This window comes from Camelus ferus, chromosome 16 (genome assembly GCF_009834535.1).
Source record: "Camelus ferus isolate YT-003-E chromosome 16, BCGSAC_Cfer_1.0, whole genome shotgun sequence".
Classification (NCBI taxonomy): domain Eukaryota; kingdom Metazoa; phylum Chordata; class Mammalia; order Artiodactyla; family Camelidae; genus Camelus; species Camelus ferus.
The window spans coordinates 30,817,958-30,841,302 of NC_045711.1; the positions used below are offsets into that span (position 1 = coordinate 30,817,958).

General features: G+C 37.4%; 1 protein-coding gene across 3 annotated transcripts in view; it reads right to left on the bottom strand.

Annotated features, from left to right (window-relative positions):
* The window catches only part of CEP112 (centrosomal protein 112), a 373,207-nt gene that overhangs the window by 189,821 nt on the left and 160,041 nt on the right, over positions 1 to 23,345 (bottom strand). For all 3 annotated transcript variants that reach the window (XM_032457024.1, XM_032457025.1, XM_032457026.1), the window contains one exon: positions 11,654 to 11,836. In XM_032457024.1, the coding sequence (XP_032312915.1) occupies positions 11,654 to 11,836 (183 nt within the window). The remainder of the gene's footprint in view (positions 1 to 11,653; positions 11,837 to 23,345) is intronic.

Genomic DNA, 23,345 nt, shown 5'->3' on the forward strand with positions numbered 1-23,345 from the left:
CTCCCTCCACCTCAAGGAATGGTGAGTTAAGTATCTTCAATGGCCTGGTTAAATCATCACACCAATCAGGTGGTACTATCAGCAAAAGGGTGCCTTCATGGGGACCTGATGCACCCCTTCGCTATGTTAAAGGAAGACATTCTTTGCATAGGAGGGGAATGAATCATGTTACCCCCCTGGCACGACAGATGCACAACGCCTGTTTCCCCAAAGACTACAAGCTGGAAGGCAGGGATCATTCCTTTTTATTCCAAGGTTGACTATAGTACCTAACACATAGTAGGAGCTCAGCAGATGACACTAACTGAATGAGTAAATATTACAGATGTGGAAAGGGATGATCAGAGATATGAAGCAGGCTATTCAGGTTCATAAAGCCAGTAAGTGGTGGAGAGTGGTCATGAACCAGCATCCTTGTCTTCATATTCGGTAAGAAATTAATCTTTGCATCTAGGCCCTTGCTTTAATTATACTGCTTGCAGTGACGTCCAAATTCATATTTCTGGAATCTCAACCAGCATTTCTAGTTCCCCATGTGATGCTCTCCATCTGGATGTTTATGATGTAGATCAAACTTAGCTTGGCAACAATAGAACTCTTGTTTTTTGCTTTTATTCCCCCCTAACTGTCCTCCTATTGGACACCATCATCGAATTAGCTGCTCAAACCCAAACTCTAAAGAATTCTTCTTTCCCTCACTTTCCATCCCTTATCCATGAACAAGTCCTATTGACTCAAAAGATAAGTCATACAGACATCCAGGACTGTCCACAACAATCACAGTGGCCTTTTAAAAACAGGAATCAGATCACGTCACCTTGCTACCTAAAAAGCCTCTAACTGTCTTTCAAACACATTTAAAATCAAATCCAAACTCCTCAAAGGCCCTGCCCTTCCCTGCACCTGCCATGCTTCTGCCACACAGGTCTCCTTTTTCTTTTCTTGAGCACACCTAGTTCATTCTCCTGCAGGGTCTCGGCACCAGCTGTCCCCTCAGTCTGGCTGGCCTCTTATTAGTCAGCTCTTAGCTTAGATAGCTGTTCACGCGAGAGGCCTCTCTGATGGCCAGCTAACACAGTCACCCAGGCACGGTCTCAGGTCTCTCCATTCTAATTCTCCACCGAACAGTTGTTGTTGTGTGGTGCTCTTCTTGTTGATTTGTGTTTTGTGTTATCATCTGTCTTGTCCCATTTAAGCGTAAGTTCCATTAGAGCGGAGGACTTCCTCTATCTTGTTCTTTTCTGTACCCTGGAGAGGAACCCCTCTAGGGCAATACAGACCATTCCCTACACAACTCTGGGGCAATATTCCTGTGAAAGTCACCTCCTAAAGGTGTGTTCCCCCATCCCCAGGACCTGGCACAGAACTGCACTCAAAAAATCTTTATTGAATGCATGAATCGAGCTGAAGAAAGGCTATGTCATAAGGCTAACATAATTCTGCCTAATTAATTTTACAGATAGCAAAATTTATGTGTAAATAAATTTGATTTATATATTATCTAAAGAGTCACAATTGTAAAAATTTTCAACACACAGAGTTCCATTTTGTCAATATTGATATGGAACAATAAGATTTCAAAGAGAAATCAAAATAGCTAACAATAATTATGATTTCCTTTTAATTTCTTTTTTTCCCATCTAAACATTTTTTGGAAGTATAGTGGATTTACAATGTTTCAGGTGTACAGCAAAGTGACTCAGTTATACATATATATCTATATTCTTTTTCAGATTCTTTCCCATTATAGGTTATTACAAGATAGTGAATATAGTTCCCTGTGCTTTACATTAGGTCCTTGTTATCTATTTTATATATAGTATTGTGTATCTGTTAATCTCCAATTCCTTATTTATCCCCTCAATAGTTACAATTTTTATGAGAAGATAAACTCTACTATTCTTATTTCTGAATTGAAGTACTTTTTTTTTAAAGAAACATCAACTTTATGGTAATAGATTATATTTGCTGCATGTCACTAGAAATGGTTAGAGAAGGAAAAGTACAAGGGTACCTTTCCATGTTTCTCAAAGCCTGAACCAGAACGTGCACAGTCACAATTGACTTTAATAGGCGCTGGGAACACACCGTACCTCTTGAACTCATGGCTTTTGTCTAATGACAGCTTTGGCAGTAATTTTTGAATAATTGAAGGACAAAAAGTTTTCAGCTCTCACACTCCACTCCTCTTGCTGCACATGCCAACATCACTTTATCTGGAGCTTCTACAAAACTTGCCCAACAAGTGAGGATAACATTTACATTACAAAAAATTAGCTTTTTCAGGAAACATTTGGTGAACACATGCATTCTGTACATTAAATGACATCTTTGCAAATAACAAAATAAATAAGGTCCCACTTGACCCTAGAGATCTGGGGTTTGTTGCATTAATAAATACTGACTTAAGAAGTAAACTTAAGATGAATGAATCACCAGTTTAATTTTAACCTTTTTAAAGACCTACAACTTTCAAGTCCTTCCACTGGAAAATTCCCTTGTTTTAAGATGCTAGGCCTGGCCAGACCATTGGTTCCATGTTCACTGAAAGCTCCGCTGTACCACAGAGTAATAATATCAGTAAGATACACAAACTCACACACACACACATACACACATCCCAAGCCTAACACTACATTGCAAATGCCCCCACTAACAACGAAAGAGACCCCAGACCCAAGCCCATACTTCAGCAAACTTCATTCTCTGATGACACTACTAACTCATTCTCAAATATTACTACTGCTTTCCGGCCTTAACTTCATATCCAAGCAAAATAAATCCAAATGAAGTGGAAAAATAACACATAATTTCAAGCCCTGCAAGTCTAACTGTGTATCGTTTCTTTCTGATTTCTTGAGATCTTTCCTCAACTTCTCAGTACACAAATATCCCAGAGTACTTGAGAGATCAGGTTAACAATTTTAAACAATTGTTAAAACAAGTGAAGAAAAACTATTTTCACTGAATTTTAGTATTTGTTTCAATGGAAAAATATGACCTCAAGTTCCACATTAATCCACCAATTTCAGTGCTTTAGGTCTCAGTGAGGCCACTTTTTATTATCTAAAAGTTTCCTTCTAATGACGTCTTTCAAATGTTTTCTGCACGCAAATATTAAAGTAGTTTGAAAGTAGGTTATTATTTTCATGTAATGCCTTGCTTTACTCCTCAAACAGGGGTTTAAGGTCTCTCTAACATCAATTTCTGTCATTTTTCTCATGAAAAATGCTCAGGTGTTAAATATCTTTCATATCATGCAACTAGGCATGATTCCAATTAGTCCTGAATAGAAGACAAAATATCAGTTTAATGAGCTTCAATTCACCAGCTCTTTGAACATTTGATGATATCATCATTTTGCCAATCATTTCTTGCACTCTGGCTTCAACTTCTCTGTCACAAAAAAATTACCTCAAATATACAAATAAAGACATCAAGGATGTGTCTTAGAGACTGACTGAGTCAGAAACCCAAAAATGACTTTTCCAAGACATCAAGGAAGAAGAGTTATTCATCCAATATTTCCGCACAGATAACTTCTGCCAACATCCTTGGTAATTTCATTTAGGTGGAGGTGAAGAAGAGAAGGAAGAGCGATGTGCTAAAAATAACTGAAGGTATTTTTCCTTATGTCAGTGGGAATGATATTCAGCATGTGGAACAACAATTTATTGCGGGAGTATTTACGTTAAAAAAATTATCTGAAAGCTTTTCATTTTGACCAAAATTACTCTAGAATAAGCCCAAACTGCATCAACATAAATTGTTTTTGAGGATTCTAAAAGAAATACATTTTCTGATTCTTCCTCGGACTTCTATCAAGAAAGTCTCTGGGTCTGAACTTACTAAACCACTTTGACCTCATTTCTAAAAGGTTTTGACTAGCTGTTGTCATGCAATAGGATCCTTTAATGGATTCCTTTAGGAAAAATTAAAAGTCTTTGGGATTAAAATATTCACTCCATAAGATGAATGGATCATATGTAATATTCTGAATTAGTATGTGAATATAACAGATGTTCGTCTATAATAAACTATTCACAACAAACCACATTTCACCAATAACTCAATGCAAATTCCTAAGCAATTTTTTATAAAGATTGGTAGGTCCCACTAACCTAAAAAGCTTACTGGATTTTTACTCTGGACATAGCTTCTTATTTCAGTAATAATGTGAAAACCAAAAGGGAACCCATTTCAAAAACATACTCATTTTTCCATTCTACAAATTCTAAAATTTGTGGGAAGGAATTCTACTCCAAATAAAATATGAAGAAACGCATATCTCTTCAGAGTTGCATTTGTCTCGGAATAGAGACAGAGCCATGGCTGGTGGCTTTGGGGAGAGATTAAAACTACTGGCAAAAAGCTGATTTGGATTCACATAGCCTGGGTTATAGGTATCAGTATTTAAAATCAAGCAATGTATTAACCATCCCAACTTGAAAATATAATGGAATTTGTGCAGAGTAAATGAAATTCAGAGACAATGAACTCACACATAAGCAGGTGTATGGGGCAGGAGACTCCCCTCGAGTCTCAGCTCCACTCTCCGTAACGTCACGTTGGGCAATTTATGTATACTTCCAGAGTCTTTTCTCATTGATAAAATGGAAATACATAGATTCATCTTCTGACCCAGGTATGGAGGTCAAAACAGTTTCCAAGCAGGAAATGTAATCCTTATAGGGTGCTGGAAGGGTTGAATGGGTTAATACGACTGAAAGGACCTGGCAGAGAGCTTGGCATGTGGGAAGCACACAATTAATATTTGTTGCTGCTGCTGCTGTTAAACACATACACAAGCATAAAAAATCAGTGTTGTTCTAGGAGGGACTGCTTACTAAAACTGGAACTCAAACAGCATGATTCAGTTATGACTTTGCAGCAACCGTCAAGTATGGCAAATCACTGGAAGAAATGCAAATTGCGTTGAGACTCTCAGCATGGAAACAAAGAGTACCAGCCTCTCTTCCATGCGAGGCAGAGATTCACATATAACCCTCTTCCTTTTCTGCCATGTCCAAGTCTCTCCAAAAATCTAAAATCTTTATGGGAAGAGGCTGTGAGATAAAGCAAGAGCACTGAACTAAGATTAAGAAGCCCTGATTTGCTAGTTCTGTAACCTTGGGCAAGATGATGTCCTTGAACCACAGAATCTTTATGTGTAAACTGAAAATAATTGGATGTGGTCATCTTTTTCGATTACTTAATCTGACTACAGTATTTCTGGATACTTAAGACACTCGAAACGACTAAAAGCTTCTTGTCTATCGGAACACACTGTATACCCACACTTGTGTTCCCTTGCAATCTCCCCGTTTTCACCACTGCAGAGTGATCACATTATACCCTGTATTTTAAATATCTCCAGCATTTAATTATTACTTCTTCAAGAACAATTTAAATATTCCTTTGAAAACCTATTAAGTATAACGAGAACAAAGGACAGATTTTTTAAAGCAATCATTACTGATTGACATGAAGCTGTGAATGCAAAGGGAATACTTTATATGTTATTATTTGGAAGGTTTGTATTGAAAAGGAATATTCTTTATCTAAAAGTGGACCACATGCCATAGAATGTGGTTTCCATGGTAACTGCCACATTTTAAAAATATGCACAGACTAAAGATACACTGTATAATACTTCTACAAATGGATCATTCTTAGAGAAATCAATTTCCTTGTCTCAGCCTGTTTTTGCTTTTTAAACTTAATATAATTTCTCCACAATGAAGACCAAGTTGAATTATTTATAATGGTTTAATTATAGGTATGTATGCTACTTTTATGCTTTTAAGATGAAAATAATTACAGAATTTTAGAATTATAATGAAAAAAGAAAGCTGGTGACCTACAAAAATGTAGACTTTACTTGCAAGGGCACCTCTCTATATTTTTTCCTAATTATGTAATTAAGAAATAGTATTCTTATATACAGTAATACATATAACAATGTACTAAACAAATATATTATCAGTTCATATGTAATACTATTAGACACATCACTATCGGATGCTAATAAAACAAGATCTTTGCATCAATGCATCTATGTCAAAATAAAAGAAGGCCTTTTTCCTATTTGGAGAATCCTGAATAGCTTGTTTTTGGTGTCAGAAAAATAATACTTCTCCCACAGGCTTTTAAAAATGGCTTAGTGGGGAAAACCTCTATTTATGTTTAAAAGTATACAGAAAATTCTTGGGTTATCTTAAACACAGCACTTAGATAATACTATAAAATTTCACCTAAAGAAAATAAGCTGAAATTTTTAATGTGTGGTTTTATAAGTCCACTGAAAAAAATCTTACTTCCTTTTTGCAAAATAAAGTGAATTCTTAAAAACATTTTCCCATCAACTCTTCTAATGTCTGACATTCAACAGTATGTACATTGCAGCAAAGCCCACTTAAAACTTAAAGCACACTTAATTCCACTCCTCTTTCCCCCTAATACAAATAACTCAGTGTATCAGGGGATGAGTATCAAAGTGTGGTGTGTACACAGCTGGAACACCAGGCAACCACTCTGATGTGACCGTGTGTGTCACCACAGAGAAGAGAGGAACAAAAAAGCAGGGTTACATGAACAGCAACAGCCTCATTTCACTGGGGGAAAAATACAGTATACATAACTTGGTTCATCCAAGCAATCAGTCCAGTTTGACCCAAAGAAATAAAAAATATTTACTACCTCACAACAAAGCAAATGGTATTAGTGAATAAATATTGATGATAAAATACTATTTTGGTTATGTAGGTAGGGTGTAAACCATTTTGGTACAGGTACAACTATCCTATTTTCCTGGACTAACTTACCATTTGATTTTATTATTTCTTACAATTTTCCATAGTATAAATTCAGAGGACAAGAGAAACAAACACAAGAAAAAGAGTGAGACACTTGGAAATTAACATTAAGGCATTAAATTTAAACTATTTCCAGTCTCAGCCAAGTTTCTAATTTTTATACCCTAAACATGTTTTGTAAGGATTTCTGGAAGTCATAAAGTGATAGTTAGAAACTGTTAGGCTTGTGACTTAAAATATACTTTTTTTTTGATTCATGATACCTACAAGATGGGATCTCTCAAAGCAGCTGTGTTTTTTAATTTTGAGAATAATGGCATACTCAGTAATTAAAATGAAACTTTGGCACATTAAAATAAAACCTGCTAACTATGTTTTGTGAAAGTTTTTAAAGAATCTAAGGTTTCCCCACTAGATTTTATTTCCAAATGTTTTAACATATAGAGAACACCATCAGTTATACTGATCAGTGCCTTAAATTTCTCTCAGAACTGACAGCTAGAAAAACAAATGAACCAGTACGATTTCTTTCATTAGATAATTAGAATTTCACAATTCAGCATGTTTCCCTCTTCACTGTGGCTTCCAGGTAAGCTCAGAGCTAAAACTTGTACTTAATTGGAGCATTTTTTTAAAATATGAATTTTCTGATGTGGTTAATATCATTTATTGCGTAATTATTATTTTCAGTTATATTTTACCTGTATAAGTGTGGGTTTATTATAAAATGCTGCCTAAAATCCTTTTTGAAAGTACTTGGGATATAAAGAAATTAAAATGTTTTCAATAGAAAAAATGCTGCCCCCACCACCCCTGCCAAAAAAAAGCTCAAAGACCACGCATAGGCTTGACAATAATGTTCAGAACATACATTTTGCTAAATTTGCTCTTTGAGTAATCTGTGAAGAATAATAGCCAGTGTTTATTTAGCACACACGTACACACCCAGTTTATAAATCGACATTTTATCTTGTGCCCAAACTCCCAAATTCATGGTAAATAAAGTCATATTATTGAGATATGATTTTTAAAACTGTCCTATCATAAATATCTTTTTTTGGAAACTTTTTTTTTAAGTAGAACAGATAAAGAAGAGGAATTCTAAAAATCCCACATTTTAGAATTAATGATATACGCAGCCTCTTACTATGAATCAATCTGGCAAAATTCAGATGATCTGTCCACTTACTGTGAGAAAATTGTTCATATTAGGATCATGATTCTCATTTAGGCAATCAAGAAAGGCATCAAGATGTCAATGTGAGACAAGACCCGTTTTACTATATACAAATTCTAAGTTAAATGTATTTTCAGATGTCACTGATAAACTCCAGATCCCACTGATAACCTTCTCCAAGGATGCTGTATCGTTTGCATTATACAGATGTGGGTCACAGTGGCTACTGTGGTTACCTTGACTCCTCAATTTGTCCCTCCATAGGTCACATAGACAGCTGTCCCAAGATGGTGACACCACTTCTGGGGTGGATCACAAAGGTTCTCTGTGACAGACTCTACAGTACTCCTACACACCATTCACTTCGGCAACAAACAAAAAGGATCAAGTAACCTCTAAGTGGTTCAGGGTCCTAAAAGAACAACCAGGGATTAAGGAACCTGTCTTGTTTTTCTTTTAATTCAAAGGGATAAACTGCAGAAATTCTTTCACTGCATTTCAGTTCAAAACCAAAATAAGAATTACATGGAGGACCACCATGTTAGAAGTAGCCTTCCTAAGACGATCATAACAAAACTATACATTTGCTTTATATTAAAAAAAAAAAACCCATGTTGGAATCAATCAAATCATTCTCCAAAATAACCGCAGTAAGAAGGATCTGGCAAATGAGAAATATGTAATAATGAGGTTGTGAATTTGTATATGTCTTGATATCTACTTACCTAGATGCTTTTTCTTAAACATCATGACCTCAGATACATACCAGACTGAACATATTAGACGAGGGTGGTAAAATTTAATGAGCATTTTAGCAAATGAAAGCATCACAACATAAAATATCCCACCACTGAAAATCAAGGAATTATAACAAAAATATAAAAATGCATAGAATAATTAGTTAACTGCACCAAATAAAAAGAGGGAGATGTTTAACTGTTCTTCGTTGTATTACTATAGCTTATTGTTTCTCTACAAAACAGAAATTACTTGAATAACAACTAACCTGTAATAACTATGTAGCATATTCACCAAAAGGGAGCTCCTAGTTGATAAGATTTACCTTAAGGTAGATAACTGTACTTTATAATAATGATTTTCTTATTAGTATGCAATATACTACATACTCTAAAGAAACCAAAAGTAGATTTTTAGTATATTGCCTGCAATCAAGACTCTGACAGAAGAAAAGCAGCAAACAAAGCCATAGGATCCAAAACAGCTATTTCACTGGTCCTCTTCTGGTTAAGTATTACAACTAGTCCTTTTTACAAAATGGCCTCCACTGGTAAAAGGGAGCAGCCAGACATGAACTGAAAATCAAATGCCTCCCTGGAGCTAAAATAAAAAATCACACAATCCAATGCTTAAGACACTTGTGTTTGTTCTGCATCAAACCACAAAACAGTGATTTTTTAAGAAGACTCTTCTATTTTAAAAAATATATGCCACTTTGTTTTTTTTAATTTGTGAATGGAATTCATGACCTAAAAGGTATTATACATTAGATTACTTAGACCACAATCAAGAAAAGATATAGCTGGAAAATTTAGGACTTACCTGAGGAAACTGTGAATGAATACCCCCAATAAATAGCCAAAAATGGATACAAATTATTAGCATTTTGGTATACACGACTAGATTTTTAAAATACAACTTATTGATAAAAGTTTTTTTAAATATGTTCTCTAAAAACAACTTAGTATAGCTTATACAGAAAATCATTTTCATTTTGATAAAGAATGCATTTGATCATTTAGCTTAAGTTTCCACTGCTTACTAGCATTCCCGTGACAGCAATTCCAATTGTTCCAAGACAGACAGAAAATCTGAGAAATATAATCGTATGCTACAGTATTTGAAGTGGTCAAACTGTCCTCATACTTAATACTTCAGTTAGAAGAAATTCAATTAATAACCTTATTAAACTCTCCCTGTGGCTTAATTATATGTAATAATTCTAAAATTTCCCTTTTGTTATCATTGGGTGAACCGCACCCTATATATGGCAGATACGACATATGCAAAATGAAAAAGATTTCCTCTAAGTTTGGCCTCCACTTGTGTCGGCTTTCCACAAGAACACCAAAATAGTTAGAAATTGTATAAACTGAAGTATTTCTTGTATCAATTATTCAATTGTTCCATGCAAACAGACCCTACACTGACTCAGAACCCAAATACCTTCTCACAGAAGACAATGGTTAGGCTTAACATCATCTCTGAAGGAGAACGAAGGTTTGAAAATACTCTTAATATATTATATGACTAACAATCAAAAGGCCAGTATATATTTTATAAAGGCTCTAAAGAGGTTGGTGGCAAAAATATCACACACATTGATTTAACAGGAACCACCTGACTATTCTGGTACCATGGCTACTACAATGACTACCTCTTTAGTTAACAAACCCCCATAAAACAAATTAAAATAGCTTTTCTATAAATGCATATTATTGACAAAAAAAACCCTGTGCTGAATATATTTATATTGCCCCCATCATTATCTGAAAGTAAAAGACAACTCAAGGTCAAATGAAAATTAACCAATAACTCCTGTTCTTTGCCTTACCGCCTCCCGCCCTCCACTCAAGACATTAACATCTTATTCCATCAGTAGTATTTTTATGTTTAGAAAATGATAAAATTGTTTAAACATATATTATAATAAATAGAAGGTTTATTTCGTTGTTTAAAAATTATTTTATTTGGGGAGGAAGGATAACTAAGAAAAAGCTAATGTGTGGTGTAGATAATATGGTTAGATTTCAATGGGAAAGAGGTATTTAGACCTAGTATATGATATGGTTTTATTAGAAAAGAAAATTATCTTTTTATTGTTATCAATTGCTCTTCAATTTTTCTTTAATAAAATTTCACAGCAACCTCCTCAAGAGGATACACTAAAGGCCTTTGATTATATATACCCTAAAGAATGTATTGTACCACAAAGAAACACACCCAATAAGATTTTTTTTCATCTGAAATTTATAAAGATAATTTTCCATGCTGACAGTGCACATTTCATCCATAAGTTTGAAGAGTCAAATGCTACCACAGCTGGGGGTTATTCTGCCAAATGGCTTCCAACAGGGACTACAGAGATGGAGGCTGGGAGGCATGTGTATGTGCATGTAGGAAAAAGCGACAGACCTGATGGGAAATAGCCCTTCTCTGGGGTCATTTTTATCAATTATCATCTGAGTAATCTAATCAAACATAGAGTCTAATGAAAAAAAGCAACACTAGGAAGGAAAAGCAAATATTACAACAGCTGCTCGATTACCTACAGAGATTAAAACAAAACGCAAGGAGTGAGGCTGATATATTTCATAGGGATTTGCTAAGGCTGAGGGGAGGGGTAAGGGGCAGATACCTTAAAAAAAATCCATCATGAAAGGAACTGAGACAAGATTATAAAAAAGGGGCCAAGTTATAGCGCGCCATGGGATTTTTAATCTGGCTACCTGTGGTTTCTGTAGTTAAAGCCTTATTCAGCCCCCAAAAAGGGGGGTGGGGAGAAAACAAAAAAAATCACATTTATATGTCAGTTTTGCAAATGATCAAACAGCGTGCATCAACAAGAATAAGAAGAAAACATGAAACGCTGATGACTTTTTAAAAACAGATACCCGTTTTATCAAATATTATTGATAATTACCTGTGAATCTCGTTTCTTGAACTCTTGGATTTGATTTTCGTGCTCCATGTTGGCAGCGCGAAGCTGTTTCTCCAGGTTTCCAATTTCCCGTTCATGGTCTCGGAGTAGGCTATCCTTCTCTGCGTTATGCTGCTGTAATAGGTGCGTCTTCTCCTGTTCATGCTCCAGCTTCAGCTCTACTATCTGATTGGACAATGAGGAGGACAGTTCATCAACAGAACATCCTTGTCGTCATGACAACTCATGGACAGCTTAATTTTTCTCTAATTTGTCCAAGTTGAAAATTTTATTTTTGCGTCATTATTACCTCACCCTTAAAATACTCTCATTTTGAGGGGGGCATTTGATCTAAACCTCCTAATATTCAAGACAGTTGGGAATATTCAGTAAATCCTTCTGCAATCTGTTGACACAAATGCCTGAACATTGAAAAAAATTATGTTGAATGCTAGGTATTTCCTCCCCAGGAATTCGGGTATTACTGATCAGTAGTGGTTATAAATGGTTAACAGTCAGTACGCTTTGCTTTTTGCTTACATATATACACATAAAAAGCAGCAATCAAATCGGTCAGTTTTCTTTATGGTTTTCAAATAAAAGATCGAAGCTAAATACGCATCTGGATTATTGTATATACAGTTGTCTTTTTTTTTTTAATAAAATGATAAATTTCAAAGCTCTATTATCTCGTTGTCAGCTACGGTATACCAACATAAACAGATGTTATGTGTTCCAGAAGGGCACCTGCTGTGCTGCAAGCTTGCGCCATGATTTCATAAAAAGCATTCTATTCTCAGGATCCTTTCCCAGTCCACTCCACACTGGAGACTGTGACCTTGGCCAGTCTTAGCCTCTCCCTGCTAGACTGAATGGCAGCCCGAGACCAAGGGCCTGGTTGCCGCAGCTTTGATACTAATCCTCCCAGACTGTGCACAATGGCACCCTACCTGGCCTGCAAACTATAGCCAGCCAGGCTGTCTTTGAAGCAGGTGATGAATAGGGGACTGCAGGAAGCCAGCTTCCCCAGTGAACTCCAGGCCACACAGCTGCTAAGAACAGTCACTTGGATTTTTCTTCAGTTTTGGTGGATTTCAGGGGAAAAAACTGCTGTTATCTAGAATATGTTGTGTTATTTTCGGCGTGAGAATCCACCTTCAAAAAAGCTAACAGTAGGAGCCTGCTCCAAATCGATCTTGTTTCGTGCAATGAATCACCAGACTACCTTATCTTAAAGCGATAGTATTCATTTCTCCAGGCGTGCATGCTGAGCTCCATTTCAGAACTTATTTTCTTTTGAGATTTAAAATTCTCATCCTCTGATTGCAAATTAAGAATCAAAACACAGATTAAACCTCTTTTAAATGTAGTTTTCAAAATGTTTTATTACTGTGATTTTTCTTAGAGAGCTGAAAAATCAACAATAAATTTCTGGCCACTCACAAATTTATTACACTATTTAGAAGAAAAAAAAGTATACAAACTCTTGAATACATACACTTACTGGAATACAACTGTGTATAAAATAATACAGAAAAATTTATTTTGCATCTGAGAACAAAGATGCATTCTAGTGAATTTATGTCTGTTAAAAATTTAGGGATCTTTCTTCCATGGTATTCTACTGTTGGCAATATACTGGAAAATATATATATCTAAATTCTCTCCTTATATACTATACTAAGTAGCAAAGAAAATTTTTCTTTGATTATTTAAAATAAATGTGCATGGTTAACTCTGTTGATTCACATAACTACAAAGCTAATCCCAACAAAAAAATAATTTAAAATTTTACTGATATTACTGCATCATTTTCAGGCAGCCAAGTATATGAATTACTGAGTTAGGATATTTTTAGAATATTCTTAGACACATTATTATTTCTATTCAGTGTTATACTATCGCATGTTATAATAAGAAAATTACAAACTTTAGTAAAACACATTAAAATATGTAACACACTGAAAGGAAATAGGAGGAAATGAAAAGTTCTACTGAGATCTGATTCTCAAAAGGCTTAAAAAATTGGGATAATGGGTGCAATTTAAAATTGATACAAAGCAAAATATTTTACAGTACTCTAAGGGAAAGTAACCAATTGACCTATTATTAAGACAGAAGAATTACAGCAATTTTCCCCAAGAAAAGACACATGATCTGGACTCACTATGGCAATCATTAGTAATAGCACTGCCCTGTTCTAGGCTCTGGAATGATGCACTTCCACAGAAACTCTCCGAGTTACTTGAAGAGTTCTGAGAGACTGATCAGTGACTCTGCTCATGTTCAAATTTCAGTTTATTCATTTAAAAAAATCAGGAACAAATGAAATAGAGATAATAGAATTTGAAACCTAAAGATAGATGTTCATAAATTAAATGACTGAAATAGTTTGCTATTTTGTCAGGACTTGGTACTTAGTGACTCTAGTGAATGAACAAATCTCAAGGCTGCTGGAGCCTTTGAATGTGAAGGCCTGTCTGCTCAATCTAACTCTGGCCAACTTCTAGATGTTATGAGAACTTTCTAGTCTTTGCCTAGGTTTCCTCGCTGTCAGCAATTTCAGGCAGGGGTGGCAGATTAATGGTAGAATCCAGGAGAAGAACCCTAACGTTCCAGAAATATTTTCATGACGATATTCATAACCACAAATGCCACCATCAAGGTGGATCTGTGTTAAAATTCCAGGTTCCTAGCCCCTTCCATGTAGATAAATGTTAAAAAAAGAGTTCTTTGGGTTTTCCAGTTTGGTCCTTTATGTGGGCACATCTCAAAGGTAAACACGAAGTAGCATATCCTCTTTACCTTGAGCTACCAGATACTTTTAGTTGACCAGCAATAATGTGTAATGGAGTTACTGGTGACTGGGAGGTGGTACATCACGGAAAATGTGGAGGATGTAAAAGCAGAGAGCATCCACAAGGATGAATGCTGAGTGGTCAAATGAGGTCTCTAAGTCAGGGTGGTCCAGGAACCATAATACATGCCAAGGGGGAAGAGGATGCACCGTCACCAAGGAATTTTTAATTAAGGCCAGGTAAATACGAGCTGTCTGTAACATAGGAGGAAAGGCTTTAAGTTCTCTAATCCTTGTGGGCCAGGTAACTATACTTGTAATGCCCACCTTACAGGTATTAAAGCAAACTGGCAATGTCTTCCAGGGACAAGGGAAGAAACTAGGCCTCACATGCACACATCTGGTAGCATCTGCTATCCTCTGTGAGGCTGGTCTTGATAGCTGGGTGGTTTAGGGTTTGGGTGATAAAACGGCTTTATTGCCTAGAAACTACTAGATTGACTCATGTGAAATTGTCCTTTTTCTTGGTCAAAACAGGAGATGAATAAGGAGCCTGCTCTACCCACTATGCTACGCCCCAACACACTCTGAACATGAAGTTCAAGAGTGAAGCTTTGAAGTTCTGAAGTCCCTGAAAGCAAAGCCCTCCATCACAGACTGAATCCCACTGCAGTCTGATGATGGTGTCCTCTCTCCAACTCAGGCTTCATGAAAGTGCCCATGGGCAGGAGCACATCCAGACCCTGAGAGAGACCAAGAGGAAGTGCTAGATATCCAAGTCTCCAGAGGTCTCAGAATATATATTTTAAGTTCCGGTAATTTTTTTACAGCAAAATTAGTGCTAGCAAATATGGCCTGAACACCTTTTAATAAGACAAAGGGGATGAAATAAGTCATGACTTCTCAGTACACAATACATAGAAGATCAACACATCCCAATAACACACCTCAAAGTCAGAAATTCTAAAACCAGAATAAATTACAGATATGATAGAATGTACAAAACATTAAAAAGGAGGAATCATGGTATAAAATACTAACTAAAATAACTTCAAATGACATAATCTATATTCTGCAAGCTTTGCTATAAGAATGAGTTAAAGCTGTAGGAAGTAGAAAGAGAGCCCCACGCCCCGCCCCCATTTCCTGGCTAGGAAAGGAGGAGGGGAGGAGTCTCCAGTTAGGGGCCCCAGAAGCAGAGCTGTCCTATACGTCAGTGATAACGACTCTAATTTCAAGTGAATAGAAATGTGAAAGTCAAAGAGTTTGGAGAGATTTGGAGGCTGCTTGACTTAGGAATCTTCCCTACAAACCTGACAGTCACTCACTGCTGCTGGAATGGTTTTACAGCAAGGGAATGACTGTGTTCCAAGGAAACCTCTGCCTCATACTGAACACACCTGGCACTGAAACTTCTAGGTAAAGACAGTAGAGGAAGCTGAAAATTGGAAAAGAACAAAAACAAATGTTAAAAATAAAACAAAAGAACATTCACTGGCAGCAACCAAACAAGAAACACGGAATAGTATCTCAGCCATAAATTTCAAAAGGTGACAGTCAAGAAAGAGAAGATCCTGACATGGTTTTGGGAGACACAGTATTTGGTCCCCTTCCCCCACAGGAAGAACTGCTGGAAATAATGCTGAGGAATATTTTCTAATATTCCAATTTTACAGAGAAACAGACTAAATATCAATCACTCTCTTTTCCCTGTTCTGCCTGAGTAGGGGGTTAAAGATGGTAATTGTATGGCATAAAATGGCTACTGGAAAGAAATGAATAAAACTGGGAAAGTAAAAAATTGGGGCTGATTCTTTCTGATAAAAGCTAGGCTTCAAAGCTCCCATTAAAAAAGAAAAAAGCCATACAAAGAGCAAATCATGGTGCAGGACATTAATAAAATGTTAAGAGACAGAGCGAACATCAGTTTCTCTAACAAAATTTGCTCAGAGATCCCAATTAAGTTCTCCTCCTCCATCCTTATCAATAATCTCAAGTTATTGAAAAGTAACTGCAACGAAATACCCATGCCCTCAAACTGAAATTCAAAGACAGACAGACGGGCTGAAAATAATGATAGAAAACGAGTCAAAGAGAATTCATGCATGTTATACCAGAACAAATTGCAGATTTAGACAGAGCTGCACACTTTAAAAACAAGCAAGATGAAGGGAAAACAATGTCTGCACAACTATACAAATATTACACCAGGTAAAAAATGAACTCTGCCCAAAAAGGAGGACGGGTGGAGAAGGAAGGAAGAGAGCAAGGAAGTCCCATCCTTCTGGACAAGACGAAAACACACCTTAAAAATCAGAAACAATTAGAGTGATGGGAGAACTTAATAAGAACATGAGTGCAATGGAAGAAGAACTCAGGGACAAGAAGATAAAACAACAGAATTAACCGAGGATCAAATAACTCCATCACAAAATTAATTCGAAATTAGAAACAATGAGTTGAATAAATGTGGCTAAAAATTGAATCACTGATATTGACAAAAGACTTGAGATAATCATAGTGTAGGTCTGTGAAGGAGACAAAGAAAAGATAATACAGAGGAAAAGTGGAAAAAGAAAATCCATGTATATAAAGAAAATTCCCCTGAAATGAATGAAGAGCTAAATGTGTATATAAACAAAGCACACTGTATACCAAGAAAAACTGATTCAGATCGAGGGACAGAATGGCTCAAGAATATCTTAACGAAACTCAAACATGGAAAAACTCAAGGATTATAGAACCTAAACCATTCTTGGAAACAGAAAAAGCTTGAGGATGAAAATTTACACAACCAAGGGATGACTAAAGAAGCTGTGTTCAGAGCACCTCTTAGTGCCAAGAAGCAGTGGAACTATTGTACAGAACTTCAAGGAAAGAAAGGAAGAGCAGAGAATTTTACGCCCAGCCAAGCTAGCCTTCAAAAATAAAGGAACATCCAGTGACTCTGAAGCATGCAAAAACAGTGACTACAACAGTTATATGCTCTTCTTGGGAACAACTACGTTATGATGAAATCACAGCAGTTAACAGGCCCTCCCGCGGGCCAGGTTATCTGGCCGGAAGTAACGAACCATTCTAATACTCTCATTTTCCTGAGAATCTTGACCTCACCCTCAATACTATGCCAAAGCAACTCTGGCATCTCCGCCTCGGATCAGTGTGGCTGGAGTAGCACAGAAGGTCACTACCTAGTAAAATCACGAGCTATAGTAAACATGCCACATATTTCAAAAGATAGATGAATGTCAGCTCAAAATTGTGAACAAGTATATACATTAGACTAACGATAGTTCAAAAGGCACTTTGTTTTAAAACACTAGCCACTGAAAGTCAAGGACTTTTCTACAGGGCTTGTCAGGTAACACTTCCACATCAGCTCATATCCTACTCAAGGGTTTCCTGTGAAACGTTTTTGCTTCTTGGCTGTGAAATTTAGTATGACTTTTATGTAGTTGACAAGACTCGGGGCATTAAGATCCACACTAAAAGACAAGTCCATCATGCCCTGTGTTGTTGTTTTTTTTTTTTTTTGCTTAATGAGCTATAGACTTGACATCATCAGATTATGTCTCTGAGCAGATTCCCATTTGCAATAGCAAAACAGCACATCTGAAATGTCAAAATAAGTTACTAAATTCTCTAGATTTCTAGAAATTTAGCTCCAGTGAGACAGTCTACTATAAAATTAGCACCCTTTCACTAGACTGATTCCTCACTAAAATATGTTAGAGTCTTTTATTAAATTGCACTTATACGATATAAAATGTGCTATCTGACATTCCATTTCATGAGAAATAAAGACTCCAACCCTTTGGAATCAAAGGAAAAATACATTTTCAATACATAAACTACTACAGTATGGTCTGACTTTCTAAACAACATGTTAATAGAAACAGGCACCAAAAGAAATAATAAAAAGTCAGCAGTGTGTCCAGAACAGAAATAGAATTTGTCATCTGTGGGTGTCCCTGTGGCTCCAGGATTAGGTATTTGCTACAACAAATTGAGCCATCCATGAAATCTGACAATCAACAGTTCAGTGTAGTTACCCAAATTCTCTTTATCTGGAAGTTTAAGATTGCTGTGCTAACTGCTATGAGAGATGCAGCAAGGATCTGCCAGCCCATGCTGCCGCTTCATTCCTTCTCCTCGACAGTCAACCTTCAACAGCCTGGACAAATGCCCGCCGAAGCCCCAGGATGCGCTGAAAGCTGAAGGCTGGAAGCACCATGAGATTAGAAGGACGGTCCATCAGTGCTGCCTGTGCTGGAAGCAAGTACTGCTTTGGGCAGTTTGCTTTCCCAGCTAACACCTCAAAATACTTAGCCGGCGCCTGTAGGTGATGAGTGACAGGAACTATCTGGGGGCTTTTAAAACTTTTTGAAAATTTAGCTACTGTTTTCTGTGTTTTTATCTGCCAGATCTCAGTTAAAACCCAGTAAAGATTCAGAGTTGGATGCTTCAAGATATTTCTTCATGGTTTAATGACGGTTTACTTAAACCACTCAAATAGAAAATTCATTAACAAAGAACACACCCTCTTAGAGTTCAACATTTTCTGAAAAAAAAAAGTCTTAACTGTGTATTTTAATTTATTTTACCTTATGTCTGTTTTTCTAAAACACATTTAGTATGACTTAATCAATAGTATATCACTGCTGTGGAATGAATGTGAAAAATAAAAATCATCAGAGTTTCCCAGCTAGTCTGAAAATTAGAAGGATGAACTGATCAATCAGGTTATAAACTCCTCCAGCATATGGGCGAAGACTTTATTTTCTTCATACTTTCCTCACACTGCCTACAATGCATCATCATTATTCATCATTTTGAATGGAACCTGTGGCACTCACGAGCCATCAGAACTAAAAGGAGAGCTGGCGTCCCTATCCGTAGGTTCTGCATCTGTGGATTCAACCAAGGATTGAAAATATTTGGAAAAAATAAAAATTCCAGGAAGTTCCAAAAAGCAAAACTTGAATTTGCAGTGCTCTAGCAACTATTTACATTGAATTTATATTGTATTAGGTATTCTAAGTAATCTAGAGATGATTTAAAGTATATGGGAGGATGTGCATAGGTTATATGCAAATACTACATCAATTTGTAAAAGGGACTTGAGCATCCATGGATTTTGGTATCCAAGGGGGGTCCTAGAACCAGTCCCCCATGGATACCAAGAGACGACTGTGGTCAGAAGAGAATGACTTCATCTACCTTATCACCAAATTGGCCTGTCTACCTGTGTAGTCTCTGCCTTTCCTCTGAATTGAACGGATGGATGGCCTTGCTGCCAGGTGAGTCCTTCCATCTCTGGACTGGGTTCCATCCACTCTTGCCACATTACGCATGTCGCTCTCACAATTATCCCATCACTCTCTGCATCATCAACATTTTCTTCTCATTGGATCATGCTCATCAACAAATATGTTTTTACTATATGTCATTTTTAAAAACCTTTCCCCTGATCCTACACAACCCTCTAGCGACTGCCCTATTTCTCTGCTCCCTTTCTTTCAAAATTCCTCAAAGGGTTGCTTACATCCCATCCTCTCTCTACCCATATCATTCAGCCTTTTGTTCCCACATTCTACTGAAACTGGTCTTGTCAGGCAGCTAAAGACCTCCTTGCCAAATCCAATGGTCATTTCTCAGTCTCCATCTAATTTCCCCTCTTGGCAACACCTAAAACAACTGGTTACTCACTTCCTCCTTCCTGAAACACTCGCTGCACATGGCGTATGGGAAATCGTATCTTCTTGGTTTTTCCTCTTACCCGACTGTCTGCTCCTTCTCAGTCATTTTTGCTATTTCCTCCATCTCTTCCCCATCCCTAATTGTTGGTATGTCCCTTGGCTCAGTACCGGGACTTCCTTTTCTTTCTCTTTTGTGTCAATGTCTATCACCACGGTTCACCTGGTTGCTCAGCTGGAAAACTTGAGTCATGTTTGAGTCCCCTCTTTCCTTCACACTCTACTTCACATTCATTAACAAGTCCTGCTTGTAAAATCTATCCTAAGTCTGACCATTGGCCATCACCCACCACTCCCACCCTAGAACAAGCCATAGTAACCTCTGGTCAATCTATCACAATGGTCTCTTAGCCAGCCTCTCTGCCTCCTCTCCTGCCTCCCCTACAATCAGTTCACCTCGGCTCCACCCACTCTCCCCAGCTCACTCCATTCCAGCCATATACCAACCTGTTCCCTCCGCCTGAAACATTCTTTCCTCATCTCAGGTTTTGTATGGTTTCCTCCTTCATTTCATTCAGGTTTTAATTCAAATATCACTTCTTCAGTCCTTCATTGACAACCTTACCTAAAATAACATCTTAGATGAAATAACAACCTTATATAAAAACAGCCCCTTCACTCACGAACACCTGCTCCTGCTTTATTTCATGGCAACTACCATGACCTCACCTACATTACCTTCTAAGGTTGGGGTGGCTGCTGTTGTCTCCCCTACTGTAAGTGCAGAGACTCTGTTTTGTTCACTGCCATGTCTTAAGCCCCTGGAACAGTGTTTAGCACAAAGTAGTTCCTCAGTAATACGCCTTGAGTAATGAATGACTGGAAAGACATTACTCGACTTTAGATTTTTTAGGTACCTGGACAATGGGATCATCAGTCAGCCCTGTCACTATCTGGGAAACATTCTAAAAATGAATATCCCTAAAATGAAACATCTACACTTCATACTACAGTCGTTGAAAAAAACTGCTCATCTTTGCCTGCTTAATTCTCACTCTAGGTAACAGCGTCATTTGTTTTAACCTAGATGAGAAAAGTTCCAAGCCAAGAGATTTTACAGAAAGGAAGCTGAGACCCTACCCTAAGCACCTTTCATCAAGAATCAACGCCTGTTCCATGAACCCTGGCTCCCAACACGTGCCCTGGACTCACGGGCCCAGGTTCTGCTGCTTCACAGACGGGGTCCCTCTCTGATGCTGGAAGCCCAAGAGGCCAGGAGTCTGGCTTTGCCTGCTTCCTGTAGGACCGTCTGTGCCGTGAAACACGGCTGCACTCCCTGGATTAGGTGGTTGTGGGAAAAAAATAACTCAAAAGACTTGGAGCATCACTGGGTCAGGCACTGCATTTGTCTTGATCGCCAATGAGGAGCCCAGTGACTGTAGTTGAGGCTCAACGATTATTACAAACTGAAAAAGGAAAGCCAAGCAAAAGAGACTTTCAAGAAAAGTATGAATAGGTGAGCAAGAAGAACACGACAGAGAGATTAGCAGCAGTGTACTAGCTGTAGACATTAATAAATCATATGAAAATCCATTTTGAAGAAAGGCAGACCCACAAATTCATGGTCATCAACCTCATTTGGGATCACAATATCAGACAGAAATTTTATCAAGTTTTTCTACCCATATCAGTAGTGCCATCACCAAAATAATTTCAAACAATTCCCACTTCCGTCCGCTTTCCCCTCCATGTAATTCCTTCAGTCTCAGCAAACAATCTTCCCCCCATCTCACAAAGGAAAAGCTCCAGTAATAGCGTCTACAAACTTCCATGCCTCCGTCCCTTCCCCACTTCCCACCAGGTACAGCCGAGGCCCCTCCCCTCCGAGGCCAGCACCTCCACCTATGCTGAGAACCTGGACCCCCTGTTTCCGCTCTCTCTTGCTTTCTGCTATACCCTATTCCAGTGTAGACCAATCTAATTTAAGAGGTCTATGTTTTCAGGCTCTATTACCTAAAAAATCTAGATAACTAAAAAAGTAAACTATTTACAGAGAAAAAAAACTGGGAATTGCATGCTATCTGCTTTTGAAATATCTCAACTGATCTTAAAATTTCCCAGTTGCTTATCTTGTATAATTTCTGACTTGTCTTTGCTACCAAAATATTTTAAGTTTCAAATAATGGTAACTTGTAAGGGGTTGGCCCTTCAGTGCTTTTGGTAATTGACAACAGTAAGTATTTATTCTTTCTGGGAAATCTGACCACTTGTTTAATCTGTTGAACTACATTTCCCTTTAAAGGCTTTGCAGTGAAAAAAGAAGATATAAAATATTAAGATTAAAGAATGATATGATGGGTTGCCAAAAAAAATCTCCATAGTTCAGGAAATCCTAGCATGCCTGCTTTGTTGTTTGTTTCCAACTTGAATGAGGTTTGTGAAAAGACAATTAGAATTGTCTTTTTGTTCCAATGGGTTATACAGGAAAGAAACAGGAAATCTTGATGAAAGCTTGGGCTTTACAGGATATTTGTGTGAGTGTTTATCCCATGTGTTTGATGTTTTTCTCTCCACATCTGCACACTTAATGCGTGCATTTTGGCTAAAATACTTTTAAAAAGCACTTTGCTTTTCTCACTTCATTGCAGTCCCTGGCATGATGCTCTGTATATGGGAGGGACTTAAAAATTACAGCTGAATAAGAAAATTGAGGCCCAGAAGGCCTAAGTCGTTCATTTCCTCTGGATGTGAATTCTCTCATTATAAAATGTGCGTATTAGACCAGAAAAGTGCTTCTAAAACTTTTCTTCCAAAGTACCCCTCACAGCAGTGAAAATGAATAGTACTCCTCCCCAGGGGATCTGAGGGCACAGCCTGAAGCAGCTTCGCGTAAATGTCCTATTTTATCTAAAAAATTCATGAGAACTTTGCATTTTACAAAACAGGAAAAGTCTATGTTTGTTTTAATACGAATGTTACCCCAACAGTAAAACTACTTTGCTTCCCCACAAAATAATCTAGTGAATCCATGCTCTGGGAAACCTGCTGGCAGCTTCACACCCACCCTGGTGGGCACTCACTCGCTATCCCAGGATCACCTACCCCAGTCTGAGAGGCAAGGACCTGGGTGATCAGCATCTAAATCCCCTTCCAGTGTGACATGCTACAACCACAGCATTTAAGATTTTTAGATTTTTTATGT